General features: G+C 44.9%; 1 protein-coding gene across 3 annotated transcripts in view; it reads right to left on the reverse strand.

The window, feature by feature from the left end:
* The window catches only part of CFAP52 (cilia and flagella associated protein 52), a 37722-nt gene that overhangs the window by 6919 nt on the left and 18542 nt on the right, over window positions 1-12261 (reverse strand). For all 3 annotated transcript variants that reach the window (XM_082604852.1, XM_082604851.1, XM_082604853.1), the window contains 4 exons: window positions 11276-11446; window positions 6871-7019; window positions 3691-3836; window positions 771-922 (listed from right to left, as the gene is read on the reverse strand). In XM_082604852.1, the coding sequence (XP_082460978.1) occupies window positions 771-922; window positions 3691-3836; window positions 6871-7019; window positions 11276-11446 (618 nt within the window). The remainder of the gene's footprint in view (window positions 1-770; window positions 923-3690; window positions 3837-6870; window positions 7020-11275; window positions 11447-12261) is intronic.

Genomic DNA, 12261 nt, shown 5'->3' on the forward strand with positions numbered 1-12261 from the left:
CAAAAAAAAAAAAGCATCCTTGGAAATCCTCCAACAGTCACGTTCACATGCTTTGGTCCAGTTAGGTCAGAGTCAGGCAGTCTACGGGGGTTACCATACACTCACAGAATAAGAGGTCCCTGAGAACGTGGCAAATTGACAGCACTGCCCCACTCCCACCCCCATGGCAAGCTCACTCTGGGCTCGACTGGACTGCGAGGAAGGACCAGAGGAAATGCTTGCATTATTTACATTATTGCCTTTCTCCCCCTTCTGGAAAATTCTTAGAGTTGCATTAATGTAAGTTAAACCATGTCTCACCCTGTATATCCGGAAAGCTACTTCCCTATCTGTCCAGAAACTTCTAACATCCAGCTCTTCCTGGAAACTCTACCCTTCCCACCAGTATCTGTCAACTCTGAACAGCCATGGAGATGAATGGCTTCTGAGGAACATCCCTTTCCTGTTGCCCAAAGTAAGATTTCTACCTTTTTTTTTTTTTTTTTTTTGCAGTACGCAGGCCTCTCACTGTTGTGGCCTCTCCCATTGTGGAGCACAGGCTCCAGACGCGCAGGCTCAGCGGCCATGGCTCCTGGGCCCAGCTGCTCCGCAGCATGTGGGATCTTCCCGGACCAGGGCACGAACCCGTGTCCCCTGCATTGGCAGGCAGACTCTCAACCACTGCGCCACCAGGGAAGCCCTCTACCCTTTGTTTGAGTCTTCCCTTGAATTCAATAAAATGCTGGGATTGAGCTCTGCATCACTTGGTCCTCCCCATCACTGGTACCTACACGAGGTCCCATATGATGCAGGTGCCGTCCGTGCTGGCCGTGACGCACTCCTCGTTGCTCTTCTTCACCCTGATGCAGGACACGGTGGACTTGTGTTCTTTCAGTGCCTCCTCCAGCTTCTGGGTCTGGTGGCCTATCTGCCACACCCTCACCTGGAAGCCACAAAGCACAGGCTCTCAATTCCAACTTGGGAATTTTTGAAGGGGGTTAAAAAAAAAATAAAAAGATGCCAAGAGCTTTCTCACCTCCTGGGCTGACTTGCTTTTCTAATTCCCTGTCCTCATCTCAGTTGAGTGAGGTAGGGATGCCAAGTTGCAAGGCGGGAATATTCTTCCATACCAGGGAGATGCCTACCAGGGAGCCTACACCTGTTTTTACTTTAGGGCTGAGAAATATATCAGACACCCGCTGCTAAAACCAGTAATGCAGGGCCTGCTGCTAAACCAAGTGAAATAACATGTCTGCTCACTTCTGCTGAGCATTTTTCTCAAATTTCTGCTGCCATCAGGGAATCTCTTGGGTACCCAGAGCCATATTTAAACTTTCACATCAGCTGCTCAGTCTCAATCATTTAAAATCAGTGGTTCTCAACTCCATTGAAGCCAACACCCACTTTCAGTAGCAAAGATTGTCTAATATCCCTTTGCTATCTTGAAATGAAGAGCAGAGGTGATACAACTACCTACACACAAAATTTCAAAACTGGCGGTATGATGCCCTAACTGTAATAAAAAGGGTAAATAAAAAGGAAAGTTGTTTGGTTCTAACAGTAGGTCCTGTAATGGATAAACGCTCTGTCACAACTATACCAGAGAACATAATAATGTAGTCAGATGCTTCTTATAATGAATGTGTTGGACGTCTGAAACATAAGAAGAGCAGAAATTATTTTGTGTAAGTGATATAAGACAACAAAGGAGCCATAGTCTAGCTGAACACTAAACTGGAAAATAGCATTGGGATCAGTAGTAACAGACTAACTTATTTGCACCTGACAAGAGGAAAATAACCTTAAATGAAGTAAGAAAAACATTCAAAGACACGTTCTTAGTCAAGAAGATGAGGAAGCATGAGGTTATCCCAAATGAGCCGGGCCATCTTCCTTGCTACGGTGTTCAAATAACTCAGTATGTCTTGACATGGGACAGGGTGAGGACTATTGCCAGAGAAAACAAATCCCCAATCTTGAATGTATGGAGGCAGGCAGTGGCTCTCTAGCCAGGGTGAGATGCAGATGTTCTAGCCAGTGTGGTGTGGGCACCAGTCAAACAGCACAGGACTGGAGCCTTGGATGTGCCGGCCATTAGCTGTGGGATGGCAGGGAGGTTTGGGTATAAAGTGGTGGTATTAGGGTCTTCACAACTCAGGTAACAGCCATTTACCAGTGAAAATGGAAATAAAATACTTAAGAGTACCTTAGCAACCCCAGTATTCAGACCGGTGCACCCTTGCGGACCAGCAGCCCTGGTCTCTAGTACTTACAAAGACCTCGAAGACTATGTCTCTTGGAAGAAAAGGTCTGGAGTGGCTGTGGGGAATGGGAGCGGGCATTGTGAAAAGACTGCTGATCAGGGCTGGGGCGACGAATCTGTTTTGTGCGATTTCCTCCTGTAACCCTCCTCAGCAAGGTCGATGCCCCCAAAGGCTGAGGGAGCAAGCAAGGATGCTGTGGGGGTTAGCAACAGCGTGGCTGAAGGGATGAGGGAAGGGAACAGAGCCGCGAGGGTGGTAATGGGCAGAGAGCAGGGGCATGGTCTAGGACTAGGTCTGTCTGTGGAGCATCTGCAGGGTTTCGTCCACATGGAGATGTGCTCTGAACATGAAATGCACACCAGATTCTGAAGACTTCATACAAAATAAAGAGTGTAGGGCCTCCCTGGTGGCGCAGTGGTTGAGAGTCCGCCTGCCGATGCAGGGGATACGGGTTCGTGCCCCGGTCTGGGGGGATCCCATATGCCGCGGAGCGGCTGGGCCCGTGAGCCATGGCCGCTGGGCCTGCGCGTCCGGAGCCTGTGCTCCGCAACGGGAGAGGCCACAACAGTGAGAGGCCCGCATACCGCAAAAAAAAAAAAAAAAAAAAAAAAAAAAAAAAGAGTGTAAAAAAACCTCACTAATTGGAGTATTGCTATCTTCACTTTACACTTTACTTTCACAGGAAACTGAAGCACAGAGAGGTTAAAGCACACACCCTAGGTCACACAGCTGGGAAGTGCAGAAGTGAAATCTGAGCTCAGGCGGTGTGGCCCCAGAACCCAAACATTCAGCCACTAACAGGTTTGATCCAAACTCTGCCAAAGGCTACGTGAAGATGCTGTATCTTTCTTCTCCCTGGGTTATTCCTATGATAGCATGGGGAAAGGAAAGGAAAAGGGAAATGTCCTACGTTGAGAGAGGGAAGGCTTTGGGATAGGAAGAAAGCTGGAGAGTAGGGGAGGGGAGACACTGAGATGAATTTGTGAAAGATGTTTTAGGCTCCTTGAAATGATGGAACGAAAAGGTTGAGTGTAATAATTTTGAAATGATGGTCGAAGCATCTGGGTAGATTAAAGAATCAATTCTAAAAATAGCATCTCCCTTAAAAGATAAGATAAAGACGATTGATATAACTGGTTTTTGAAGGGGAAAAAAAAAGTATTCTAAAACTCTGGCAAAACACCAACTTGGATTCCTAGCTCAATTCCCTGTAGAATGATTTCATGTCTGTATCCTAAATGTCCTTTCTGGGAACAAAAATATTGATATGTGTATTTATATTATTAGAACTTTAATTTATGATGTATTTCAGAGTTTCATCAAAAATCTTAATTTGGTCCTGCCTGATTCCTAGTACAGGTGAAAAACTCAAATTAGTGGCCTGCAATGAGGCAGTTGCTCTAAACCAAGGGTTATTTTAAAAAGATTCTGCCTTCAAGAATAATACCTCTCCTTCCCCACCGCCGCTGATGACCCTTTTACAGTCACGGGTGGTGGCGATGGCCGTCACTCCAATCCTGTGGGCGTTGTTAATGACATACATCAGTCGGCCTGTCTCTGGGGCGAAGGCTCGGATCTTACCGTCGTCCCACGCTGGCACGAAAGGGAAACAAAGGCAGGCAGGATGAGTATACTCATAGTCTCTGCTGACTGCGGCTCTCTTAAATCATAAGTGAGAGACAGGGCTAGGGGCAGTGGTGGTGATGGAGGCAAGAGGCCGATCTCCCACCAGCTGCCAGGAATCGTAGCCCCCTTTTCCCTGATTCCCCAAACTGGCCACACCTCCTGAGGGAAATGAGTAGCTTGCCTTAGTTGAACCTGCCTCCAGGTGAGCCCCATCCCAGGAGAGAGAAGCGGGAGGCCAGCTCCCACCTCTCCCATGAGCCGCAAAACTCGCACATTCAAGCAGCTGGTTGATCATGCCTCTGGGATGCAAATAAATGTTGGCTTCCCACCCCTCGCCCCCGCTTTAAACCTGATGCTTCTCCTCCCACTCCCATCATCTTCCCCATCTCAATAAAAGTCGCCACCACCCATCCAGCTGCTCAAGCCAAGAACTTCAGAGCCATCCTTGATTCCTCTCCATGCCATCCACCCAGCCCAACCCAACCTCCCATCCATCACAAGTCCCATCAGCATTACAATTTGAATACAGTAAATCTGGCCACATCTCAACCCTTCCCCTGGGACCACCTTTGTCCAAGCCACCAGCATCTCTCTCCTGGATTATGATAACAGCTTTCTCCCTAGCCTGAGACTCTTGCCCTCCTGCAATCAATTATTTTATGCAGGGGCCAGGGTGAACTTCTTAAAATCATGTCACCTCCTTGATCAAGAACTTTCAAAAAGCTTTTCTAGGTCTTCCCTGGTGGCGCAGTGGTTGAGAGTCCGCCTGCCGATGCAGGGGACATGGGTTCATGCCCCGGTCTGGGAAGATCCCACATGCTGCGGAGCGGCTGAGCCCATGAGCCATGGCCGCTGAGCCTGCGCGTCCAGAGCCTGTGCTCTGCAACGGGAAAGGCCACAACAGTGAGAGGCCCGCGTATCGCAAAAAAAAAAAAAAGTTTTTCCCACTGCACTTACAATGAAAACCAGCTCCTTAATTCTCTACAGTAACTAGTCTCTGCTGCCTACCTACCTCTTCAATTTCCTCTACTACCACTCTCCCTCAGCCCTGACCCCAACCTTACCCTCTAAGCTTCAGACACACTGGTCCTCTTTCTATCCCTCAAACACACCAAGTGATTTCCCACCTCAGGGCCTTTGCACTTGCTGTTCCCTCTTCCTGCTATGCTCTTCACCTGGCTGTCTGCTCCTCATCACCTTCAGCATCAGCTCTGGACCTCAGCAATTTTAAATAGGATACTCAAGGTGGATCCCATTTCAGCCAAGACTCGAGGCAGTGAGGTGGTGAGGGAGTGAGTCATGGGGTTCTCTGGGGAAAGAACATTCCAGGCAGACTGAATAGCTATAGCAAAGGCCCTCTGTGTAGCATAGGAAGAGCAAAGAAGCACGTATGGCTCGAGGGGCTGGGCAGTAAGAGACAAAAGTCAGAGGTAAGAAGGTGGGGCTGCGGGGAGAGAGAAGTCAGGGGGGACCTTGTAGGCAATTGCAGGGACTTTGTCTTTTTTTTTAATTTTTTTATTTTTGGCTGTGTTGGGTCTTCGTCTCTGAGCCAGGGCTTTCTCTAGTTGTGGCAAGTGGGGGCCACTCTTCATCGAGGCACGCGGGCCTCTCACTGTCGCGGCCTCTCTTGTCGCGGAGCACAGGCTCCAGACGTGCAGGCTCAGTAGCTGTGGCTCACGGCCCTAGTTGCTCCGCGGCATGTGGGATCTTCCCAGACCGGGGCTCGAACCCGTGTCTCCTGCATTGGCAGGCAGATCCTCAACCACTGTGCCACCAGGGAAGCCCTGTCTTTTATTTTTAAAAAGGAAGAGACCGTTGAGCCCTAGAAATGGCACGATCTGACTTAACACTTTAAAGAGTTTTCTGGCATCTGTGTTGAGAGCAGATGGGGGGAGAAGAGTAATGGGCAAGAGCAGAAGCAGGGAGTCCCGGTAGGAAGATACCAGAATAATCTAGGAGAGAGAAGGTGGTGGCTGAGATGAGGGTGGAGATTATGAGATGGATGGGATCTTGGATATACTCTGAAGGGGGAGCCACTGAGGGGAAATGGGGGTGGGGCATTAGCGGAAAAGAGCAGGTGATGGGGACTCCAAGGTTCTTGACCCCAGGGTTTGTTAGTTCTAAGTGTAATGTAAGCCAGGAGCTTCCGGTGACTGCTCTGTGGAAAAGACATGCCCCAGGGGAGAATCCAACACGAGGAGACACAGCCAAGAAAAGAGGGGATGAGATGGGTTTTATTTTATTTTATTTATTATTATTATTATTATTTTTTGGCTGTGTCACAGCATGTGGGATCTTAGTTCCCCAGCCAGGGATCAAACCCGTGCCCCCTGCAGTGGAAGCGCAGGGTCCTAACCACTGGACCACCAGGGAAGTCTCCAGATATCACTGTTTAAATAGCTGCCCCTAAAGACCCACTTGACTTTTCATTCATGTGAACCAGTGAATTCACTTTTGACCACTGGGAAATCTGTATATGGATTGAACATAAATAATATTAAGAAATTAGGATTTTATAGGAAAATATTTTTAGAGATGCATACTGAAGTATTTAGAGGTAGAATATCATGGTGTCTCTAATTTATGTTAAAATATTTTGGCATCACATAATCAACTGAATTAAAAATAAATTCCCTTGGAGCTATAACTTAGTTTAAGTAGTTTTTAATCTCTTGAACAACAAAAAAGGTTCTCACTCAAGTGCCCTGGACTCGCTAAGGCCTCAAATCCACTTTGTAAATGAGTCACTGAATTTCCTTGCTAGAGAGAAAGCAACATGCTCTATGCAGCAGTGTGGGGGAAGAGAGATTGCTGCTTGGTAATTCCTAGCTCAGAAGGAATCCCAGCTGGACGGGAATTCCAAAGAGAGGCTAGAAGAGAAGCAAGTGGACAGTGGGAGGCTGTTCCAGGTCATCCCCATGTCGAGCCTGGTAGGATAAGAATGACGAGAACCAAAGCCACAGCCAGAGCCCGAAGCCAAACCCTGGCACACCGACCTTACCGGAAATGATGCTCTTGCCGTCCCTCATGAAATCGATGCCATGGCAGGTCATGTTGGGCACAGTGATCCGCAGCAGCTCCCTGTTGGACAGCGTGTGCCACACCCGGATGTCCTTCTTGGCACAGGTGGCAAAGAGCTCAGCGGTGCCACTGCAAAGAAGCCACCAAGAGGATAAGGGATGCAGCCATACGAGATGCACAGTGTTTCTCAGGTGCCGGTTTGACACTAAAATGGCCTTCACGAGGAGGTAGGGAAGGATGCCTATAGACACCTATTATCTCAAGCTTGATGGCCTTACAGATTTTTTGTGTAAAATGGCATGTGATACCCTCAAACCATCTGTGGACAATCTTTCATAGTCTTGGGACTTCCCTGGCAGTCCAGCATTTAGGGCTCTGCAATTCCATTGCAGGGGGCACGGGTTCAACCCCTGGTCGGGGAACTAAGATACTGCAAACCACGCGGTGTGGCCAAAAAAAAAAAAAAATCTTTCATAGTCTTTTTTCTTACGAAGGGTTGGGACAAAGTTGCTCAAAAGGAAAATGCCAATTTAAAAGTCTTTCAGTGTCCTGTTGATCGCAAGTAACACATGAGAAGAAATACATCTGTGGAATATTTATATTAAAAGAGACCAAACAAACCTTTTCCTGTAAAGGAGACAATCTTGTTAAAATTTCAAAGAAGAAAACGACAAGGGTTCTAGAATTCATGTTTGCAGACAACCCAAAATACTCTTTGCTTAGTTATGAGAAAATATGAGATTGTGAACAAGGAAGAAAAACCCATAGTAATTGGTCTGTTGGGGTTTTTTTTCCCCAACGGACAACTCATAAATATAATGAAAAATGTCCAAAAAATTACAGATTATTCCAATTTGAGAAAAAGGAGTCATACCAGGGTACAATAAAGACCATCTGCTTTATAAGTATGCATTTCTAGGGACTTCCCTGGTGGTCCAGTGGTTAAGACTCCCCGCTTCCACTGCAGGGGGCACGGTTCCATCCCTGGTTGGGGGAACTAAATTCCCACATGCCACAGGGCGTGTCCAGAAAAATAAAGTATGCATTTCTAGCTACAGTCCTTGTGGAGACTGGGCTTTTAGATTTAAATACTTCTCAAGAAATTCCTACCTATCAGCATAAGCACATCCATAAAAAGAGAGTCCCTCTCTCTTAGGTTAAGATCTACTCACTTTGGAATGAGTGGAAAAATAAGTGGATCTTTTCCACATATTTAGCTTTGGGGCTCAGAGGTAGAATTATGATGCTGGACTACTACCTAGAAACAGCAAGTTCTGGGACCCTCCTGGTGGTCCAGAGGTTAAGACTCCACGCTCCCAATGCAGGGGGCCCGGCTGGGTTCGATCCTTGGTCAGGGAACTTGATCCTGCATGCATGCCACAACTAAGACCTGGTGCAGCCAAATAAAATAAATAAATAAAATTAAAAAAAAAAAAAGAAACAGCAAGTGCTGGAACAGGAAAGCAGGAGCTCCTTGCTCCAGGCAATTCTGATTAACAGAGATCAAATCAAGCCAACGTTAGAGTGGTAATATTTATTGAAATAAGAAATGTTTTATGTCAGACACTGCCTTCAGTGAATGAGCTCCTCCTTGGGGGAACATGAGCTCTTTTTTTTTTTTAATTCATTTATTTATTTTTGGCTGTGTTGGGTCTTCGTTGCTGCTCGTGGGCTTTCTCTAGTTGTGGTGAGCGGGGGCTACTCTTCGTTGCGGTGCACGGGCTTCTCATTGCTGTGGCTTCTCTTGTTGCGGAACATGGGCTCTAGGCGTGCGGGCTCAGTAGTTGTGGCACGTGGGCTCTAGAGTGCAGGCTCGGTAGTTGTGGCGCACAGGCTTAGTTGCTCTGTAGCATGTGGGATCTTTCCGGACCAGGGCTCAAACCCGTGTCCCCTGCATTGGCAGGAGGATTCTTAACCACTGCACCACCAGGGAAGTCCCAACATGAGCTCTTAAAGAAGCATATGGACTCCTATGAAAATCAAGTATCATGGAATGAATCTACCTAGAGAACTTTCCAAATTCTCCCTCCCCGAGATGGACAGTCCACTTCCTCAGGAATTAAGCCTAGTCCAAAAACATCCTGAGTTTAAGATCTGAGAGGTTAATGTCCAAATTGATTGGATCAAGATGGTACACTAAGTATGTGTGCTCCTTCCCACCCAGCTAAAATCCCACTCCTGGGGAGTTCCCTGGCGGTCCAGTGGTTAGGACTCAGAGCTTTCACTGCCGTTGCCCAGGTTCAATCCCTGGTCGAGGAACTAAGATCCCACAAGCTGCACGGCACAGTCAAAAAAATAAAATAAAATAAAATCCTACTCCTGGGCATATATCCAGAAACATATGCTTGTAATGTTGGAGCAGTGAAGTGGTCACACAAACTTCCCACAGATAACATTTATAAAAGCCAGATAAAATGAACAACAGTAAGAACCAAAAATCCTGAAGACAAGGCTTCCCTGGTGGCGCAGTGGTTAAGAATCCGCCTGCCAATGCAGGGGATGCGGGCCCGAGCCCTGGTCCAGGAAGATCCCACATTAGGCGGAGCAACTAAGCTCGTGAGCCGCAACTACAGAGCCTGCGCTCTAGAGCCCACGAGCCACCACTACTGAAACCCGCGAACCTAGAGCCCATGCTCCGCAACAACAGAAACCACCGCAAGAGAAGCCCGTGCACCGCAACGTAGAGTAGCTCTCCACAACTAGAGAAAGCCTGCATGCAGCAACGAAGACCCAACGTGGCCATAAATCCATAAATGAATAAATAAATAAATAAATAAATAAATGTATTTATTAAAAAAGAAAAAAGAAATGCAGGGACTTCCCTGGTGGTCCAGTGGTTGAGACCCTGTGCTTCCACCGCAGAGGGTGTAGGTTCGATTCCTGGCTGGGGAACTAAGATCTTACACGCCGTGTGGTGCAACAAAAAATTAATTAATTAATTAATATTTTTAAAAAACTGCCCAAATTACTGTGTGCCAGCTGAATTCTACATGGAGGGGGAAACCTCAAAAGGAAGAAAAAGCAGGCAGAGACCAGAGAGGATACTATTTTTCTTTTTAAAAATTCTATTTTTTTTCTTTCTTTTTTTAATTTTAAGATTCTGTTTTTGAGGACAGAGCTCATGGGATCAATTTGAGAGTTTTTTACCTTTTTAAGAGAGTTTTTTACCTTTTTACTTTTAGCTGAGCACAGTACATTCACCAACTGTGCTCAGTTGGGTGGCTGAAAGCTGAACCTTATAGGCTTAAAGTGACTGCTAGTATGTTTCTTTGGGGGATAAAAAATGTTCTAAAATTAGTTTATGGTGATGGTTGCACAACCTTGTAAATATGCCCCTAGAAAAACCATTGAATTGTACACTCTAATGGGTGAACTTTATGATATGTAAATTAAATTTCAGTAGAGCTGTTAAAAAAAAAAAGAAAGAAGTATCAAAACCTAAATAAAGACTACATAAGAAATTGAAAAGGTATTTAAAAACTTACCCTTACAAAAGGCACCAGGACCAAATAATTTTACAGATTGATTCTACCAAGCTCCTTAGAAAAAGAGAGGAAACGTGATACAGAAAGGAAATGACCAATTTTCAAATAAAGATTCACCTAATGGGAGGCACCAGCTATTTTCACTATTAGAAATATTTGGAAGAACCTAATCACAAAGACTCATGGAACCAAAACTACATTTTGTGATCTTAAGGATCAAGGTTTCAAAGAGAGCCTTGCTACCTACAGAACAATGACTTTGAGTTTTGTAAATTCAAGTGAAACACTGAGGAAGTTCAGAGCAAAAACTGTGACCAACCTCATGGAACAAATCTCACCAAAGACAAAAGAGGTTTCAAATTCAAATAATGGCAAACCATGACTGTAGCTCTTTTTGATATTAAAACTGCTGATGGCTATTTGTTTCACTGGGTTTGTGAGGGATTTATCAAGATATACAGCAACGAGATCCAGAAGAACTCAATCTTATGACCACTGCTATCGAGCATGCCAAATCTGGAAGACCCAAGAGGTGCAAACAAATGACTTGAAAGATGTTTGAAAAAAGGCACTACTAAGCTTTTCTCCAGACAGCAGTGGGAAAACACAGAAACGTTTTGCCAGTCTGTTCACCATTTCCATGATGGATTTATTAGAAAAGCCAACATTCTAAAGAGGCCCAAATTTGAATTATGAAATGAATGTAGCTGCTTGGTAAAGGCAATAGAAAGCCTATTAAAATAATTCGTTACAATAGAAAAATTTCAGGAGAAAAAATAATTATGACTTATCATGATCAATTATGTTAGTTGGTATTGAAAGTATATTAATAAAATTACATTTGCTTGCACACAGCACCAAATCTCCACGTTCTTATCATTTTTACTGTCTTCTACTTACAATGGAAAGACAATGTCCTCAACAGCTTCAAAGTGACAAGTTGTAATGAGAGTCTCTTTGAAATCTGTGAAGTTGACACGATAAATGTGTGACTCTTCTGTTCCTACAAAGAACTGGTGTCCTTCCCCTCGAAGTGTGATAGAAGTGATGCCACCTTGTAACTGGATTTTCCTTTAAGGAGAAGCAAAAGGAGAAGCAGATTTCCTCAATCGATGAGTATTTATTAACTGTCCGAAGCATTACAGAGGACACATATCAGACGTGTGACCTGGGACATGCCTTTGAGGAGGTGGCATAGTTGGAAAGGCAGGGGTTACAATATTAAGTGCCCATGGTCAGCAAAGGGAGAGGCCCACATGGCTGACTATAGTCAGAGGACATTGTCTGTGAAATGTGGTCTGAAATGCGTCATGTAACACAGGTAGGATTTAGATAGAGGGAACATTCCAGGCAAGCAAATGGGCACAAATGACCATGCCAATTAATTAAACACTTTATTAATTCCATTTCTGGGAAATAATCCTAAAATCAGGGGGAAAACGCTTTATGTCAAAGAATGTTAGTATAACCTTATTTAAAAGAGTAAAAAGTTGGAAACAACCTAAGTATCCAATTGTATTGGAATGGTTAAATGATCTATGGAGCAGTGACTTCAAAAAGTATTTGCCTGGCCACTAAAACCATGTTTAAAAGGTTATGGAGTATACATATTTTACCACCATAAAAGATCATGTAGTAATACTGAGACTATTTATGATGTTTGCATTAAGTAAAAGATCAGAATACAAAAGTTTATATATTAAAAAAGTACAATTCTTTTAAAATGTATATGAATAACACAGGCAAGAAGAAATAACAAAATGTTAATAGTGTATGTTTGCCAGAACTTTCAGGGGGTCTTTTTTCTTCTTCCACCTTTCAGATATTTCAGATCCCCCTGCTCCCCAAATGTTTACTGAGTATGAGCTTTCTTAAAAAAAGAATAT

This window comes from Mesoplodon mirus, assembly GCF_964341445.2.
Source record: "Mesoplodon mirus genome assembly, chromosome: 18".
In the NCBI taxonomy this organism is placed as follows: Eukaryota; Metazoa; Chordata; class Mammalia; order Artiodactyla; family Ziphiidae; genus Mesoplodon; species Mesoplodon mirus.